Source organism: Suncus etruscus, chromosome 11 (genome assembly GCF_024139225.1).
Source record: "Suncus etruscus isolate mSunEtr1 chromosome 11, mSunEtr1.pri.cur, whole genome shotgun sequence".
Lineage (NCBI taxonomy): Eukaryota > Metazoa > Chordata > Mammalia > Eulipotyphla > Soricidae > Suncus > Suncus etruscus.
Window position 1 is genome coordinate 55,385,797 of NC_064858.1, and position 21,220 is coordinate 55,407,016.

Genomic DNA, 21,220 nt, shown 5'->3' on the forward strand with positions numbered 1-21,220 from the left:
AATACAAAGAAATTGGGGCCAGAGAAATAGTATGGAGGTAAAGCATTTGCCTTGCATGTGGAAGGATGGTGGTTCGAATTCCAGCATCCCATATGGTCCTCTGAGCCTGCCAGGAGCAATTTCTGCGCATAAAGCCAGGAGTAACCTCTGAGTGCTGCTGGGTGTGACCCAAAAAACAAAAACCAAACAAACAAACAAAAAGAAACTATAGATATCCCATTAATTTGTTCAAAAACAAAGATCTCTCATTTTAGAGGTCTGACTTTGATGACTGTGACTGAGCAGAACTTCTGAAACCACAAGGAAAGACTCTCCCAGGCTCTGTCCTAGGATCTGCACAAAAACCAAGATCACTAATTACAAAAGACTGATTGCAACAAATATGACCGAGTAGAACTTCTAGAACCATAAAGACTATGACCTGTTGAAATATCAAGATCTCTAGCTACAGAGGACTGATTTTGTCATCCACAACTAAGCAGAACATTACCTGGCACCATAAAAAGGTTCAATAATGAGCATGTATGGAGCCTGTAGTTGTTCCCATGACAGTATGCTTCAATGGGAGAAAAATCCTGTATCTCTTAGGCCAAGCGAATTCCCTTTCTCATTTCCCCAATATTTATTATGCCTATGCAAAACAAACAAACAAACAAACAAAAAACCCACAAAGCCTTGCCACACTATACCTCCTTCCTTTTGTTTTTCTGGTTTTCCCCCCTCTTCTTTTTTTTCTTTCTTGTGGTTGTTGTTTTGTTGATAATTTTTGCTGCTGTTGGGTTGCTTTGTAATTGCTTGTTGTGATTATTTTGAGGAGCTTTTTGTTATTTTTCTCTTTTTTACCCTTTCTTCTTTTAAATTGATATTTAGACGACGACGAACTCCCCCAAGCTTTGTATTTTCTTTTCTTTTTCCAACAAAACTACAGAACTTGAATCATCTTGTTCTCCCTTATAATTTGAGGGAAAAAATGGATGGTACATGAGCAACCCTTAATATGAACACTGAGTGGAAATAAAAAGTGATCAGCCTTAAACACCAAATCCAAAGTCAATGATAATAGAATCAATACCCAATCTAAAATAAGCTGTATACAAAGGGGCAGGTTACACTAGCAGCCCAGGGGGCAATGAGGGGAAGTATGCGATGCATGCTGGGAACAGAGGTGGAAGGAGGACAACACTGGTGGTGAGAATGGCCCTAACTCATTGTCATTATGTACCCTAAATATTACTATGGAAGATTTGTAATTCATTTTGATCACATATAAAAATTTTATTTGATCACAAATAAAAAATATTTAGAAAAATAATAAACCTCTCTCATATCCTTCTAGCTCTCATACCTCTCTCATATCCTGGATATCAAAAACAATTCTTAGTCCTCAGAGTAACTGATTTTTTTTATCAGCACTGACAATGTGGATTTTCTCTTTGCAATAATTTTCTTATTTTACTTCTTAACCCACATGATCTCTACTTCCTTTAGGTGTCTGCTAAATGTCATCTTCATAATGAGGCCTTCATTGACCATTCTCTCCACTTCAGTAACTCCTTTTTTTTCCCTTTAGCAGATATGCAGCTTTGATAGAGGACAGTATATTTACAATTGCCTTTTCAAATCAGCCTATCAGGCACATGCTGTATGGACATGAAAATATTATCCTGCCCTCATGGAACTGAGAACTAACAGGGAAAACAGAAAATAAACACGCAAATGTGCCAATGTCCTGGATTTCAGCCTGTACTATATAGAAAACAAACTGGCTGATATGATTTAAATAAAGGGTAAAATATGTTTCTCTTTGGAAGTGTCACTTAAATAGCCCTAATCTTAAAGAAAAGATGAAGCCACAAAGACAGAAATGATAGTAGAGGAGAGGAAAGCAGCTGGATAAAAATAGTCAGGAATTTTTCAGAAAAAAAGATCTGTAAAGGCATACAATCAATTCATTTATTTATTCTTATTTACTGGAATTGACTCCTAGATGCCAGAAAAAAGCCATAGCAATAAATAAATAAATAAATAAATAAATAAATAAATAAATAAATAAATAAAAACTGTGTCTATAAAAGTTTAGAAGAACCTTTATAAAACACAAGGTAAGAAAAAATTAGACCTAATAGGAATTTGCAAAAACTGCCAAATATTGGCATATGGCTCAGAAGAGGACACATCATGCATAAACCAGGCCCTAAATTCAACCCAGTGCACTACATGCTTCCTGCCTTGGAACCACAAGGTGGTAGTGCTTATATCCCTTACACCCTGAACACTCAAACAACAGAACTGTTGAGTTACCATCCATCTTCCAGTGCTTTTCCTGTTGCTGATACTCTAAAACCTCACATTCTTTCTAGGTTTTCAGACCGCTGAATATTCACACTTTTAAAATTCACAATCTCTTCTCATTAAGAAATATAGCTGGTTTTCTCACAGCCTTGAATTTGAGCTGCGTTTGTGAGGCAGTGACGAATCAAACATGACAGAAGAGAGTACAAAGATAAAGTTCCTTTCCTGCACACATTCCCTCTCTCTTTCAGATGTCCAGACCACTAGCAAGTGATCATGTCCTAGGTTTGCCTGCTATACCATAAAAGGCACAATGGTTGCCCATTACCCAGGCAACAGGTAGACAACCCTTGAAGCAACTTCTAAATGGGAGCACACACAGAGAATCTACTGCAGACAGAGAACAACCCAGCCAAAATCAAACTAAAACACTAGCCAAAGAGGTATTAAGTACATAGCTATTGTATAATTATCCCATTACATTTCTCAATAATTTGTTATGATGCAGTCATTTGCTAACATACAGAAGAAAAGGTCATCATGTGACAAGAACCAAAATTAACCTCTTAAAGATAAGAAGCTACCAACAGAACATAGACCCCAGAGGAGTACTCAATTATATATTGATTGAGACAAAAGAATAAAAACAGAAGGCTTCTGCACTGCAAAGGAAAACTCGAGCTAGGGACTGAGCAAAAAAACAGAAAGTAGGGTACATGTCTTGCACACAACTGACCTGGGTGCAATCACTGACATCCCGTATGGTCACCCAAGTCCCAGCAGAAATAATCCCTGAGCACAAAGTCTGAAATAAAATCGAAACACACCAGATGTGCTACTACCCAAATAGGGAAATTCAAGATAAAATAAAAGATGTCTTACAGAATGGGAGAGAATATTTGCATACAATATATGATAAAAGGGCTAATATCCAAGATCTATAAAGCAATCATAAAGCTTGACAACAAAATATTGAACAACCTATATCCATAAACAAACACTTCCCCCAAAGAAGACATACTGATGACAATAGGAATGTGAAAGGTGCTCACTTATAATTAGGAAAATGAGACCAGAAAAACAATGAGAAATCATCTTATTCTAGTGAAAGTGGCATGTATAAAAAAAGTTTAAAAACAGCTAGCATTAGTGTGATTGTGGTGAGAAGTTAATTTTCATTCACTACTGGTAGGAATGTTGTCTGGTCCAATCTCTATAACAAATAGTATAGAGCTCTCACAAAAAAATAATAGGTAAAAGAGAATTCCCATAAAACTCTGCAATGCTACTCCTTTTCCTCTACAACTAAAACACAAAAATATTAGAAAGTATATATGTACATTTATTTTTACTGCTATACTTAGTACAGTTATTAAGATATAGAAGCAACCCAAATGCCCAAATAGAGATGAATGAATCAAAAAGCTGTGATATATGTGGCCAGAGCGGTGGCGCAAGCAGTAGGGCATTTGCCTTGCATGCACTGACCTAGGACAGACTGCGGTTTGATCCTCCAGCATCCCATATGGTCCCCCAATCCAGGAGCTATTTCTGAATGCAAAGCCAGAAATCCTAACCCCTGAGCATCACTGGGTGTGGCCCCAAAAACAAAAACAAAAATTTGTGATATATGTATAACACAATGAAATACTATGTAATTTGACACAACCTGGATGAAATCAGAGGGTATCATGTTTAGTGTCAACAGTCAGAATAAATACAGTATAATATTTCTCACATCTAAATTTAAAAATACACATTAAAGGATCAACAGGTAGTCAAAGGCATTAGAATTAGAGAGGTCACAGAACTGAATCTGCATGTGGGAGTGAAATAGTGGGGCCTTTAGGACCTTGGTGGAGACACACAAACACTCTGATCATAGGTGTGGTGTTGAAAGGATGCTTGCATAAAACAATCATTAGCAGTGTTGTAAATCATAGTACGTAATAAAATCATATACTCAAGTATAAGCTGACCTGAGTATAAGCCAGTGATTCTCAATTATTTTCTACCATGCCCCCCTAGGAAAAAGAAAACATTTTTGTGCCCCCTACACATGACTGTAAATAGTATCTTTATTAAAAAAATACCTTTAACCTGAAAAACAAAAATATATAAAATAATTTGAGCTGATTTTTTAATCAGAGGTGATGCCTGGAATAATGGCTACAATGAGCACGTTTTGCAATGCATAGCTTTTCAAAACGGGGTTTGAAGCAGGACACAGCAACTCTCAACTCCAGAAACGCACAGAGACATAAACACGGGGCTTAGTTTGTTATGACAGTGTTTGCCGAGGTCAAACATGCTCCCCTTTATGGAGCCTCATGCCCCCCTTAGGAGGCTCGCCCAATTATTTGAGAAGCACTGGTATAATCCAACCCCCTAATTTTACCCTAAAACTGGGGAAACTTAGTGACTCAAGTATAAGCTGAGGTGGAAAATGCAGCAGCCACTGATAAATTTCAAAAATAACGATATATACCCCAAAACAATTACAATAATTAAGGAATCAGTAAATTAAATGTTTTTCTTTCTTTTTTTTTAAATAAAAGCTTTATTTAAGCACCATAATTATAAGCATGATTGTAGTTGGGTTTCAGTCATAAACAGAACACCTTCCTTCACCAGTGCAACATTTCCACAACCAATGGCCTCCCCCCTCCTCCCTCACCCCTGCCTGTATTCAAGACAGGTATTCTACTTCTCTCATTCATTAACATTGTCGTGCTAATTGTTAGTGTAATTATTTATTGATATTTATTGCTAAAGAAAAATATGTAAATTAGCAACAATAACTTTAATGCTTTAAATAAAGTGCAGAAAATCATAGCTTAACAGGTAATCAAGCTAAATCACAAAGGTTAAAATCCTTCAAAACTGGATTCCTCATTATCATCATCTGTATGTCCAAACAGAGCTTCAGCTGTATCTGATGTGAGGTTATCAGCATAGACATTGTCATCATCAATGAGTTTGCAGATATCACCATCACTGTTGTCAGTCTCATACAAAGCGCAGAATATTGTGAGTTAAATAGTTCAGTGCATACAGTTCAGTTCAGCCACCTACCTCTTTAGCTCAGCCGCGACTTGTGGACTGAGCTGAAGCACCCCTCTAGCAGACGGCAGAAGATGACTGGAGACTACGTGACTTGATTCAGTGCACAAGCACTGAATCAAATAACCTGTATGACCTGAGTCTAAGCTGAGTCTGGGGTTTGGAGCACAAATTTTGTGCTGGAAAAACTCAGCATATACTCTAGTATGTATGGTAATATATTCAATGACTTGTCTGGTTGCAGTTTTAAGTAATAAGCAAAGCAATTTAGGTCTAGGAAAAAAAACTCTTTCTGAAGAGATGTTCAGTCCTATTATTACTACTAGAAAATAGTATCACCATACATAGGGAAGGAAAGAATAAATGAATGAACAAAGGAATGAAGAGAGAAAATGAAAGAGGAAAGAAAAGGGAAGGGAAGAAACAAAGGGGAAGAAGAGAAGGAAAGGGGAAAGAGGAAAGGAGAGGAGAGAGGGGGAGAGGGGAAGAGAAGGGAGGGGAGAGGAGAGGAATGAAGAGAAAAGGGAAGGCGAGGGAGGAAAGGGGGAGAGGAGAGGGAATGGGAAGAGGAAAAAAGGGGAGGAAAGGAGAGGGGAGGGGAGTGAAGGCAAAAGGACAAGGGAGTAGAGAAAAGGAAGGAGGAGGAGAGGACAGAAATATGCCAGAAACTAGGGAAAGAAAAACAACAAAGGAGAAGAGAAAAGTTTAAAAAAATTAATCCAGAGCTGGGGCTAATTTAGGACAGATAACAACAGCAAATTGTCCTTTTCTTCTGTAGAAACAATCTATTTGGGTATGATCCATTCTTCAAAGTTCAACTCAAGTCACACTTCTCTAATACTCATTTTTTGATTACCTTCAGCATTGTGATAATCCTGCAAGAGTAAGTTATAGGCAGTACAACACCATGGAGAAATTGTAAATCTAACTTCTCATTCTGAGTTTATCAGGTATATGTTCTTTGGCAAGTTTCTTAGGTTTTTAATGATTCCTAAATATTCTCTCCTGTATTGAAACATATATCTATCTAGATATATAGAAAGATATATAGATATGTAGAAAAGGGTAACATGTTTCTATATATTTCTAACATCTGTTCTCTCAAAGCCAAACAGAACACCAACTCCTATAAGGTGTGATTGGAGAAGACTCACCTGACAGCTCACATCCATTCCTGCTTCCAATAGCACCTGAACCACAGCTTTGTGCCCATTCCGCGCGGCCAGGTGGAGAGGGGTATGCTTGCGGGTGTTGCAACTCATAAGGCTGGGGTGAGCGCTGATGATCATTTTGACCACTCGAAGGCGCCCATAAAGCGCTGCCAGGTCAAGCGGTGTTTCGAGCTTGCTGTTCCTGATGGTTGGGTCAGTGAGCTCTTCCAGGAGAACAGCCACCACCTCTGAGTGCCCATACTGAGCAGCACAATGCAGGGCAGTTTCATTCTCATTGTTCTGTAAGACAGCAGGATGCAAAGCAAGACTTCAAAAAGGCAGTGGGTTATCAATATCATAACATGATCATTCAAAATAAACCTCAGAAACTTAGGTAAACAAACAAAGAAGTTGTTGTACGTGGTAATATACAATTATATGTATATATACAGATATATATATGTATGTATAAACACCAGAATACTATGCAGCTACAAGAGAAAAATAAAAGTCATGCAATTCATGGTAACATGAATGGAAGTAAGGGGGGACATGCCAAGAACAAATACAGGCTGTTCTTACCTGTGATATAGGGAAAAATAAAGTCAAGGGTATAGACAATATTGATCTATAATAAACCACAGATACTGGAATACAGACCTAAGAGTGCCATGTCTGGGGCAAGAAATGAGGAACATGAGTAGGTGACTAGGAGTGACACAGAAATGTAAGTGGGGGATCTTGTGCACATGGGTGGTGCCAACAGACAGAGCAAATCATAACTATCATTCAACAAATAAAAAGCTGTTGGGTAGTAAGTCAAATTGGAGGTGACACAGGATGAGGGGAGGGTCATGGAGACTGCATTGGCAAAGGTATGCACTAACATTGAGCGGAAGACCATAAACTTGTAACCCTCAACTTTAACTATAATTAAAATGCTTAAGTAAAATAAAACCCAAGATTCTTTAAAAGCATAGCTGATAATAAGTCTAGTATAATAAGCATAACCAAAAGTACATATCTATAAATTGATGAATATCTGTTATTTAATGCATCCAAATACCACATTTCATTCTCACTACTTTGCTAGGCGGGGGGGGGGGGGGGGGGAGAGGGAGAACAAACTTTCCTACATTATACACTTCAGTTTCCAAGGGTGATAGATAAATGCTTTAGTGACATTATTAAATGGCCCACTGGACCAAGATGCTCAGTGTTATCTGCACTGGACATTAAGCTACTGCTGCATTTGTTAATGAGAACAATAATATCAAATACAACATGCTTTTAAATGCTATTTCCACTGAAGCAGCAAATTCCTGACAATGGAAGATTTACAGAAAGATTTCTCAAGTTCAATTTTGTTTTATCTTTATTTTTTCTATTAGTCCAAACAATTGCTTCTTTTAAAAAGAGAACAAAAATAGATGTACCCATGATTAAACAGTATCTTTTTAAAAATACAATTTTGAGATAACAAACTAAACCCATTCCTAACAAGTTTCAAAGAGAATCATAGTAGTATATGTACAGATTATAAATATTTTATTGAACACCTATGACATTTTCCAAAATATTTATCAGTATAAGAGAAAGAAAAATATGAGGTAGAAGAAATAGTACAGCAGGTAGGGTTCTGGCCTTGCACACAGCTCAACCAGCTTTGATCCCTTTCATCACATATAGTCTCCTCAGCTCTATCAGGAGCACAGAACCAGGAGTAAGCCCTGTAAATGGCCCTAAAACAAATAAAAACAATACCAGGCCCAGAAATAGAAAAACAAGAAATAGAAAAACAACCTGATAGTCTGAGCACATGCCTTGCACACAAAAAGCCCTGGCTTACCCTCAAGCACAACGAATGGAGCAGCCTGTGAGAACTTCTTGGTGTGGCCCCCAACAGACCAAAAAGAAAAAAAAAAGAAAAAAGAAAAACAGAAAAGCTCAAATGGAAGAAAATGAACCTAGATTTACATAATGCAAATGGGCTATTCAAACTATTTGGGGAAATAGTGCAGGGAGATTGGAATATGGCTAGATTTAAAAATTAGAAAAAAAAATAAGATAAATGGGAGCATTAAAATGTCATAAGAAAAATGAAACATTCTTGAATGAGGGTTCTAGTAAAAAAAAAAGCAGGGGGAAGGCTATCACCATTCTTGATGTTTTTAGTACTAACATATGTGTCTGCTAATTCTGTATTTCATATCCCCTTAGCTGGCCAATTTTTACCATGAAATGAATACTATTATCATTATTTCCATTTATGAGAGACTGAATCACAAGCAACGAGAACAAATATGTCACCTTTTACTGTGGGTGCTAGGATTTGAACCCATCTAAAATGGAGTCACTTATTCTAGCTTCCATAAAAGCAACTATTATATATCTGGTTTTTGTGAGTATCTAAGAACTTTATTTACCATGTCTCATTTAACTCTCATAATCATACAATATTATCATTATCATATCTATTCCATGGAGGATTCTAAATTACAAAAATGTTCAACTACATGCACAGGTAGAACTAGATATTTTAGTATTAGTACTATCAGAATCAAACCTTTCTTCTGCTTTTTCCTCTACATCACAGCATGCCAAGTGCTGTAATATTGTCCAAGTAGAACAGAAAAAGTATTATCTGAAAGAAATTTCTATAGATTTTTTTTCCCTACGCAAACCAATTGAGTAGAAATAAAAAACAGCTGATTAGATATCCTAACCAGAATTAAGACAAATAAGGCTCAAGGCCAAGTAAATATTTTTAACTGTTTTTATTTATTTTTAAGTATCTTTATATAAGCACCATGATTACAAACATGTGTGTAGTTGGGTTTCAGTCATAAAAAGAACACCTCCCTTCACCAGTCAAGTAAATCTTAATATTCCAGAAAGTAACTAAATATTTCTCTGGCTAATAGAAAAAAAAATGCTGAGGGTTAGAGAGATAGTACAACAGGTAATGTGTTTGCTTAGCATGCATGCATGCAGTCAACCTAGGTTTCATTTCACATCACATTTGACCCATTGATAACCAGGAGTGATTTCTGAGCACAGAGCCAAGTAAGACCTGAGCACCACCATGTGTCCCAAAAGACAAAAGGAAGAAAAATAAGATGAAATTTTTAAAATAAAAAATTCAGATAAATAAGTTAAAAGTAAAAAAATTAAGTTAAAAATAGCAATAAAATATGATAAAAGTTGAGAAATTCACCTTAATATTTACCTCTGAAGAATTATCAGACAAAAATACCAGTAATAAAAGCCCTACTTTTTTAGAGAAAGTTAAAATTTAAGATCAAATAATAGGGACACTAGTTGGAATTACTATTCCTCCCACCATTTGGGGGGGTAGCCATCATGATTCCTTATCTGAATGTACTATTATCATGTACTCCTCATAGGAAAAAGAATGCCTACAGATTTACATTTTTAATTTTCTACACTGTTTTACATGATTGATTTAAAAATATAAAAATCTTGTCACTTTATACCATGTAAATGAAATACAACAATATACTTTCTGATAAAACTAAAATTTTTCCCATGGTGAGAAAGATTCAATATCGTTTTTCAAATTGCAATACTGCTTTGAGAAAAAGAAAAGCCACTATTAAATCATGATGCTACGAAGACACCTTTATTTTTCAGAAAAATTAACCTAAGAATTATAAAATATATAAAAATATTTATAATTAAATATATAAATATATTATAAATGTATAAATAAAAATATAAATTATAAATATATATAATTATAAATAAATACTATATTTAGAAAAAATCTGCATAAAAGCTTCTAGAAAAAATAAATTCATATAGCAAAGTGGCAGACTACAAAATTAACACATAAAAATAATGGCCTTCTAGGCCCCAGCTCTGGTTGTCACTACCATTTGAATTCATTGCCATCTGGGAGCCTTCTGCCTCTGCTGAGCTGGGAGTCCTGCCTCCAGGACCCCAACCTTGGAGCCTTCACTGGCCCTTGGGGAACTCAGACCACTCCAGCTCAGAAGCAGAAAGGCGGATACAAATGGGGGTTGGGAAAGGGAACACTGTTCAGCAACCCTGCCAACCGGGCAGGTTCTGGCAGCTCAGGTAGTCTAAGCCCAGCCTAGGCCTGGACTTCCAGTGTCACTACCATTTGAATCCACTGACATCAAGAAGCTGTCTGTCTCTGCTGGGCTGGGAGTCCTGCTGCCAGGACCCCATCCCGGGGCTTTCAGAAGCCTTATGAAAGAAATTTCCCCTCTTTACCCCAAGCCACTAAACACACCTGTGCAATGACTCTTATTAGTCTACCATGGTACCATAATGCTCATAACTGAGCCTACATGAAAGATTCATGATGCACATGACCCACTGGATAATAATATGTGGTATTATTAATACCATTAATAATCATATTATATAATATTATATATCATATTATAATTATACCATTAATAATACATTATACTCCCTATACTGTGCTCATTACCATACTGCATACGTATTTTCTAGAATTCTCTACATACAATCTATTCCAGGTAGCCTTTCTGCAGTAAAATTTATCCTCACCAAACCAGATTGGACCAGAAATTGAAAAACCTTTCCTGGCTTTAACCATTTTCCTCTCTCTCTCCCTTTTATATTTTATGTCCCATCTCACTTGGGCCTGCTTTTTAACTGTAACCCATCAATCAATTGATGAGTACATATGTATACCATAGTAAAGGCTGTTTAATGTTCATCTGTAATAGATATAATATCAATTTCATGGTATAGTCTCCCCAATCAGTGCTCATTATTATGTCACTTGGTTATTTTGACTTGAAATCCATGATTGTTCTTAAGAATGCTACACACACAACATAAGCTATTCCTTTCACCAATTTATTTTATCTTTACAAAGAATGACTGGCCTAAAAGGCAAAAAAAAAAAAAAAATGGGAGGGGACCTTTTACAGCAATTTGCCAGCTATATTTTTTCCTTCCTTTTTTCCCCTCTCTCCAAGTGTTCTGTCCCATATCACCTAGGAAAGCTTTATCTTTTTTTTTTTTTTTTGGAAAGCTTTTCTAATGTAATCCACAAATCTATCTAGCTGCCGATGTAAGCACACGAGTGTCTATGCACATCATATCATTGTCAGTCAAATTTCCATCGGTAATAGATATAATATCTACATTGTATAGTGTCATCTCCTCTATCATCGATAACCTCCACTTTTTCTTTCTTAACACCTTACAAACCCTCTTCAAGCCCTTCATGTTAATTTTCCATATTTAACCTATTTTTACTCATTCCTTAACTCCTCATGAAGCAGAAGACTCTCCCCAGCCCAGCCAGATGCCAACCAGTCCCCAAAGTGAAAAGACAGATGCTCAGCATGAGAAAAAACTGACAGCTACTATTGATTTGCTCTTGATGACCCTTCTGCCTTCACCTCCCAGCAGTATGGACTTTTGCTTGCTACCAAAGTTGTTTCCTGAGAAATCTCCCACTAGAGGACATTTCCTGTTATGGTACTGTTGGAAACCATCCTATCTAGACTGCACAAAACCCTAGACCGCATAGCTTCAAGCTGCACACCGCATCTTATCCGTCCTTGTCTATTCCAAGAGTTAAAGGAGGACATGTAAATTTCCTTCAAATATTTCTTTTAGATACACCCCTTTAACAGGCATACCATTATCTATATATACCATATATCTTTTCATATAACAATAATTTACCTTATCCTTGGGTTGCATTTAATATACTAGTATGATACTAATATACTATATACTACACTATATATACTATATATACTAATGTGCTATACATACTAGTATACTCCAGTATACTAGTAGACAAATCTCTGTTCAGAATTCATGTAAACAAAATGCTCTGGGGTATGTCAGTCTTGACACCATGGCCTCCCATACGCACTAGTAACTCCCTATGACACTGTCCCTTTGTGCATAGGCACATCAAAATGGAAAAAGTTAACAGTTGCAAACAAGTTCTTATCTAATAGAGATGGGGACACAGATTTTTTTTTATACTGCAGTAGGACCTTAAACCCTAGACACTGGCATAATGACTTGGCTTAGATTCCAGTTGATTCGACATTGACTATTCACCCCCTGGGAGGATACCACCTATGGAAACAAACAACGTTTCTCACACCAGCACCAGGAACATAAATTCTACCAAGGAAGACCCAAGGCTCTGACTTACTCCAAAAACAGTTCCGATATCACCCTGGCAGGAAAGTGGAGAGAAAGGAACTCTCATTCACTGCTAGTGGGAATGCTGTCTTTTCCAGCCTATATGAAATAAAATATGAAGATTCCTCAAAAAAAGTGGAAATTGAGCTTTCATATGATCCAGCTCTAACACTCCTAGTGATATATCCTAGAAACACAAAAATAATACAAAAATGTTTTCTGTATGCCTATATTCATTGCAGAGCTATTTACAATAACCAGAATCTGGAAAAAACCAGTTGCCTGAAAACAGATGAGTGGCTAAAGAAACTGTGATACTTATATATTGTTTATGAGTACACATTGGAATACTATGCAGCCATCAGTAAAAATGAAGTCATGAAATTTTTCTATACATGAATGAACATGGAAACTATTATAGTGAGTGAAATATGTCAGAGGGAGAGAGGTAGACACAGAATAGTCTCACTCATCTGTTGAATTTAAGAAAAATAAAAGACAATATGTTAATAATACCCAGAGACAATAGAGATGAGAGTTGGAAGGATAAGCCCATGATATGAAGTTTACCACAAAGAGTAGTGAGTGCAGTTAGAGATATAACTACACTGATAATGACAATGGTAGTGAGAGAAATAGAATGCCTGTCTCGAATTGCCTGTCTCGCATACAGACAGGGGTTGCAGATGAGGGAGATGGGGGCAATGGTAGTGGGAATGCTGCACTGGTGAAGGGGGGTGTTCTTTTTTTATAACTGAAACCCAACTTCAAACGTATTTGTAATCAAATTGTTGTGATAAATCACCAATTAATAATTGCTAGTTTGTTACCAAATACTTTCAAATCACATTAAAATCCTTTTTTCTTTACCAATTTGGTGTTCTATGAAAAATAATAAAGCACTTTGAGGCAATGAATGAAAATAGGAAAGTGGCTGATACAAACTACCAAACATTAATTTCAAAGTAAAATCAATAGAAACACTATTTAGATTTATGGTTCAAAAACAATAATTCATACATTCCTCATTGGGCTGGTAAAAAAAAAAACTTTGTAAGAAAACAGAGTTGAAGTATTTGGCACCAATTCTGGCATACCTTAAACCTCTGTAAGTGGCATGATTTTTGGTGAACACAGCAATGGACTATGATGAAGGGCTCTAGTGAAGGGAATTAGTCTTTAGTCCCAAATCCCTGTTTCAGGTTTAGTTAGTCAGGAATATGTGATCTTTAATAACATATTTTAATTTACTCAACCAAATGTCCAACTATATAAATATTTAAGGGAGCATCTCACTTTAGAACACTGTAAGTCAGGGGTCTCATACTCGCGGCCCGTGGGCCGCAAACGGCCCTCTGTACAACATTTTGTGGCCCTGCCCTAGAAGAATCTTTGTTTTGTTTTGTTTTAGTTGTTTGACTTTGCACTCAAGGATCACCCCGACTTTGCCTCCTGCGGCCCCCAGGTAAATTGAGTTTGAGACCCCTGCTGTAAGTAGTTAGACACCACATAACAGGTAAAAAGCTGCTATTGTATGCTATCATATGCAGCTATCATATGCTTCTGTGTGTGCTAATCACCATTTTAATCAACCTCCTATACAATTTTCCCCATTCCTGGGGCTGGAGTGATAGCAAAGCGGTAAGGTGTTTGCCTTGTACGCAGCCAACCAGGGATAGAAAAAGGTTCAATTCCCAGCATCACATGCCTTCCCCCCCACCCCCGAGCCTGCCAGAAGCTATTTCTGAGCACAGAGCCAGGAGTAACCCCTGAGTCTGACCGGGTGTGGCCCAAAACTTCCCCCATATTTTCCCCATTCTTCTGGTTACAACCAGAAGGCCCTTACAAAAAACAAACTTTCCCAATCAGAGAGTTTTAGAAATAATGAACTGAAATGGCATGGTAGTGTAAGCAATAAGCGGGTTTATATGCAATAATAAAAATAGCAAAACCATAGTTTAATAAAACCATAGTTTAAATTATTTTAATATAATGATTAATTATTCTCAACTTTTATTTGTATTTATTCTTTTATTTAATTTTTTTCTTTTTCTTTTTTTTTAATTTTTATCTTGATCATAGTGGATTACATATCTTTCACATTAGTATTTTAGATACATATTAACATTGAATCAGGGGAATACCCACCACCAAATTTGTCCTCCACCCTTCCCCATTCCCTTTCTGCAACCCATCTCCCCCACCATCACCCCCCCAGGCTGCTAGAGTAGGTATTCCCCTCTTTGTCTAGCTTACTATCAGTGATCATACATCTGTTTGGTCCTGGTACCCTCCCTTGTTTCTCCCTCTATTTGAAAGACTAACCTAGATAAATAGAATTATGTGGTTTTGTTTGAGGGAAAGAAAAGCAATAGAATGGGGTAAAGATTAAGCAAAAATAAATAAATAAATAAATATATGCTGAAATGGGCGGAGTCCTTCTAGTCGCTATCAGCCTCAGTTTGAGAGAATTCATGAAAAAGGTAATTGAAACATCATAACAATACAAAAATAAATGTCAAATTAAATATCCAGTGGGCCTACAGCAATAAAGAGAAGCACCACACAACAGTCTCGGTTCTGAATTCAAATCGTGCTGGAGTGCAAAAAGAAAGAGAAAGATAAGATAAATATAAAATAAAAAGAAGACATAAACTTCAATATCTACACCAAAATAAAGATGTCAAAAAAACATTCAATCAATCAATAAATATATATGTGGAAAATGATTATTTTGTGCTTTTTTTTCCTCTTTTTTTCTCCCCCCCCCTGCATAGGCACAGTAGCTATTGGAGATATTATATATGAAGGAAATTCCCTTGGCCTAGGAGATACAGGGTTTCTCCATCCCTGAAGAATACTGTCATGGAATTAACTATAGACTCCTTGCATGATCATTTACTCTCCCCTCGGTACTCTTGTGGTGTATGGAAGACTTCTGCTTCATCATGGATGGTAAAAATCGTCCTCTCTATCTAGAGATGTTGGTGACTGTGCAGCTCAAGGAATAGAGCTTATGATAAAGGCTTTCTTTGTCGTTCTAGCAGTTCTGCTTCTTCAGTGTCATTTTAATTCATCTTCTGTAGTTGGTATTCTTGGTCATTATGTTGCTCCTATGATGGAACCTGGGATAGAGTCTTTCGTTATGTATCTGGAAGACCCGTTCACTTGCGGTTGTCTCAGTCAGACCTCTGGAATTGGAGATCTTGTTTATTAAACAGATTGTAGACCAAAAGCTAGGTTAGAGTTTTTTGTTGTTGTTGCTGTTGTTGGTCCCAGGATGCATACTATCTAGTCCTGGTTGTAACAACCAATCATCTGTATATAGCAATCTTGGTTTTTGCACAGATCAAAGGGTGACATGTCTTCTGATTTTGTCTTATCATTTGCTGGTGAGGAAGGATAACTTGCTCTGAGATCTAGTTGTTCCCATTTCCTCGTTGTCAGGTTATCAATTTAGAACTGGCGTACCTTGGCATCAGGGCAGTCCCCTGGAGGGGACTTTGTTCCTGGAGCTGTTGTGGTGAACTCTGCCGTTTCTATGTCTGGGATCCAGGAGGCTAGGCTGATCGGTCGGTGCCTATTTCCCTGGAGTCTAGGTTGGTTCTTCATGACATACATTCAGGGTGAGAGATGTCCCTGTGTTATAAAAAAGTATAAGTTCTTATCCCTAGTAGATAAGAGCTTGTTTTTACAGGTAAAATTTCCCCTATTTTTAACATGCCTTTGCAGGAAGAAGTGGTGCTACATTATATTGCTGGTTGATTTGGGGGTGGAGAGAGAAAAAAACAGACCCATGACAAAAACTGAAAATATATATGCTCAGACATACCTAAAGAAAAAAGAGTTTCTTAAAAGAAAAAAAAAGGATTAAATAAAAGACATAATTAAAGGAATAAAGTGGGGCCAGGAGGGATAGGATGGAGGCAAGGTGTCTGTCCTTCCTGCAGAAGGACGGTGGCTCACATCTCAGCATCCCACATGGTCCCCCTTGACCACCAGGGGCAACTTCAGAGCACAGAGCCAGGAGCAGCCTCTGAGCGCCGCTCAGCTGTGACCCAAAAAAAGCACAAAACACATCAAATCAAAAAACAAAAAGTAGGAAAAAAATGAAAAAGGGGGGTAAGAAAGAAAACAAAGAAAAGGGAGAAAGTGATACAGGAGATTACATTTGGGGAGAAACACTATAAGAGGTAGTGTTATATAGGTCTATACTTATGATAGTATAGGCTTCCCCATTGTCTTTTGAGATTTCCTCTTGAGGTGTGGGCTCCACGCAGTGAGGTCTTGGGTAGAGTTCTTGCAATGTGAGTCTTTTTGGAGCTAATCCGCTATTAAGCCACAGTCCACAATAGGGAGAGGTGATTAGGAGGGCCGCACTGCATGAGTCAGTCAGGGTGTTGGTTGTATTTTCTTGCCGGGAATGAAGTGTGAGTTTGAGTGGATGTCTCTTCACTTGGAAACTGGGTACTGCTTCATTGGTGTAGGAGGTTGGTCTTGATGCCTAATGGGTTAAGAACTGAGGGTGAAGAGTTATAATATGGTGGGGATAGTGGGGATTGAATTAAGGGGTGAAGGGATAGTCAGGTTTCTGAGGGGAGAGAGGGGGTATTACATGGGAGGGGTCATGTAGGGTATAGAGTATAGGTATGGATTGTTTGTGGTTTAGGTTTGTCTCTTAAAGAGGATTCCTATCTCTGTGTGCTCCTGCCCCCATATAAACATATAGAAGTTAGCTTAGGAATATATTAATGAAGAGAGGTGGGGAGGGCAAGAGGTACACTGAGTACAGAAAGGTAGGTAGGTATACTACTTGTAAGGAAAGGAAACTAATAGATCAACTTTTGGATATGTATAGGTTTCGTGTCTCGAGTACTAACCATTGTGTTAGTGAGGTATATCTATATAGGTGTTTACCCTTTGCAAGATTTTCCACAGCACCCTTTATATCAGCTTTCTTTCCTTTCTTATAAAGGAGGTAACCGTGTGGTTTTTATTTGACCTGGACTGAATTGATGGTAATGAGGAGAAGGTGGAAGAAGAGGGAGACAAGAAGGGAGAAAAGGGAAAACAAAACAGAACAAAACAAACCAACAATTAAACAACAACAAAAATATGAAGTAAGGAGAAGAGAGGGTAAAATAGCAAGGGCATGTTAGTTTGCATGTTCAATGCTTAGGCCCTGTAGTAAAAATCTGTAGGTCACGGATGTTGCTTTGGTGGTCTGGCAGGTCATGCACTTTAGGTCTTAAAAGAAGACATAATCTAGAGATAAAGGGTATGATAAAGAGTTATATCCAGACATTTTCATGATGCAAGCTGAGTATGGTGCCTCGTGTGATTCAGTACCAAGGTACCACCATAGGATGTTCACCCTTTGTATCCAGGAACCCCTATGGACAGAAAAACTAAGAGGTTATTTTACATGTGGTAAGGTTAAGGCATTCAACCATAATGTTTTGAAATGTTTCCATTGGAGTCAATAATTTCCCATCATAAACTTTACCTGTATTGCTGTATAAGATCCCAAGTAAATTATTATGGGCCTTTGTAGTAAAATGATAATTACATACCTGTTCTCTCTATGCTACTGTTTCTGCTGTTGCTGGTTTCTTTATGATATAATGTGTATTCAGACTTCGTGTTGTTTCTCTTCCCTTTGTTTTGGGCTCTACTTCCCAGTATGTGATGATTATTACATGTTTGAGGTTTCTATCCTGTTACACCCTGTTATTTAATCATGGGGTTTTGGTTATAGATTTGGTGCCTATTCTAGGTACTTCAAAATAGTGCTACTATTCTGTGTTTATTTTTCGTCTTCTGGTTTGCTTTGTTTAACATAGTATGTTCTAGGTGCATCCATGATGCTGCAAAGTCTGTGACTCTATCATTTCTAACTGCCATGTAGTATTCCATTGTGTATAGATACCACATCTTAATGATCCACTCATCTGTTGTTGGACATCGAGGTTGGTTCCAAGACTTGGCTATTATATTGAGTGCTGCAATAAATAGTGGGGTGCACACATACTTTGGGATGAATGTCCTTCCAACTTGGGTGGTGTCTTTGCCATTTTGGGGGATGAGTGTGATATTAGCCTTATAAAAGGAGTTGGGGAGGATTCCTGTTTCTTCGATGGTTTGGAAGAGCCTGTGGAAAGTGGTAGTAAGTCTTCTCGGAATGTTTGATAGAATTCACCTGTAAATCCATCTGGGCCTGGACTTTTATTCTTAGAGAGTTTCTTAATTACATCTTCAATTTCCTCTGAAATGATTGGTCTGTTTAGGCTTTCTAGGTCTTCCTTTTCCAGTCTCAGAAGATGGTATTTTGGGCTCCCTGTGTGTGACACCAGGCGGGGAAAATCCGCGAAAGTACACCGGCCCAGTGGGGCTCAGCTGTGAAAGACTGTGAGTGTGACCTGTCTATGTCTGTCTACTGTCCTCTTGCGTGAAACTCTTGCGAGTGGGGCAAAAAGAGGCTCAGAGGAGCACGGCCGCTCCGCTTCGCTACGCGGCCGTGCACTCTTTCTAAGGAAAGAACTCCATTGCAACAAGAAGGAAAAATCACACTAAGAACGGCGCTATATCACAGAAGCAAACATTTCTCTCTGGACTGTCTTCTCTGTTACATGCTCGGGCCTAAGATTTGACCCAGTGTGAGGCTTCATCCACGGAGGACTCCCCTCCCTTAGAGGCAAGTCAGCCCATCCAGAAAGGGAGGAGCCAGAGGAGTGTGCTGCCTACATCATATAGACAATGAATACCACTACAACACGTAGAAAAACCCACAATACAAATGTGACAATGGGGAAACAGCGCAGGCCAGCATCAGACATAGAGAATGAAGATGACAATTCTGAGGACCAGATAATGACTGAACAACTAATCAACCTCTCAGATAAGGACTTTAGACTAGCAATATGGAAGGTGCTCAACAGACTCCAAGAAACCATGGATCGAGTTGAACAGAACACTAATAAGAACCAAGAAAATATGAAGGCAGAAATGACAAAACTCCAAACTGAAATAACATGTCAACTAACAGGCCTGAAAAACTCAGTAAACGAAGTGAATGACAAAATGGATAAGCTCTGGGACAGGGTATCAGAAGCTGAGAATAGACTTGGTGCTGTGGAAGATGAGATACATAACAATTCCATACAGCAGGAGAGATTGGACAAAAAACTTAAAGCAAATGAGCAGACAATGGAAAAATTAGTCAAAGAATGGGAACAGACGAAAATAGAAGTCTATGATAAGATCAACAGAAACAACTTAAGAATCATTGGAGTCCCAGAGACCCAGGAAGAAAATTTCCAGGAAGAATCAATGCTCAAGAACATCATTAAAGAGAAACTTCCAGAGCTAAAGAATATATGTGATCAAATCCTGCATGCCCGAAGAGTACCAACCAAAAGAGACCCCAGAAAAACCACCCCAAGACACATCCTAGTCACAATGACAAATCCCACAGATAGAGACAGAATTCTGAAAACAGCAAGATCAAAAGGGGAAATCATGTTCAAGCAAGCTTCCCTGAGATTTACAGCAGACCTGTCACCAGAAACGCTCAATGCCAGAAAGCAGTGGTGGGATATTGTGACAAGACTGAATGAAATGAATGCTTCACCCAGAATACTATACCCAGCAAAACTCACTTTCCGGTTTGATGGAAGAATACATGGTTTCACAGACAAAAAACAGCTCAGAAACTTCACAGACACAAAACCAGTCTTAAGAGAAAAACTGAAAGACCTAATCTAAGACAAGACTACCCAAAAGACACACCAAATTTTGAAATAAAGATGGCGTTAAATCCCAGGACAATTCTTTCTCTCAACGTCAATGGACTAAATGCACCAGTTAAGAGACACAGAGTGGCTAAATGGATCAAAAAACTCAATCCAACCTTCTGCTGCCTACAAGAAACGCACCTGAATAGTCAGAACAAACATAGACTCAAAATAAAAGGCTGGAGAAAAGTTATCCAAGCAAACAACACCCATAAAAAAGCTGGAGTGGCCATACTAATATCAGATAATGCAAACTTTATACTCAGGAAGGTTGTAAGGGACAAAGACGGACATTTTATATTAATCAAGGGGTACGTAGAGCAGGAAGAATTCACTCTCCTAAACATATATGCACCGAATGAGGGGCCAGCAAAATATTTAATACAACTGCTGACAAATCTGAAAAATAATATCAACAACAACACAATAATTGTGGGGGACCTAAACACGGCTTTGTCAACACTGGACAGGTCAACCAGACTGAAACCCAACAAGAATATACTAGACCTGAGGAGAGAAATGGAAGAAAGAGGCCTAGTGGATATATATAGGACACTCCATCCCCAGAAACCTGGATACACATTCTTCTCCAATGTACATGGGACATTCTCCAGGATAGACTACATGCTGGCACATAAAACATACCTCCATAAGATCAAGAGGATAGAAATTTTGCAGATTACCTTCGCTGACCACAAGGCTCTGAAATTATTTGTGAACTCCAAA

At 37.9% G+C, this 21,220-nt stretch overlaps 1 protein-coding gene across 1 annotated transcript in view; it reads right to left on the reverse strand.

The window, feature by feature from the left end:
• ANKS1B (ankyrin repeat and sterile alpha motif domain containing 1B) overlaps positions 1 to 21,220 on the reverse strand; it is a 1,587,094-nt gene that overhangs the window by 1,389,259 nt on the left and 176,615 nt on the right. The window contains 1 exon segment of the mRNA XM_049782864.1: positions 6,510 to 6,806. Within this exon segment, the coding sequence (XP_049638821.1) occupies positions 6,510 to 6,806 (297 nt within the window).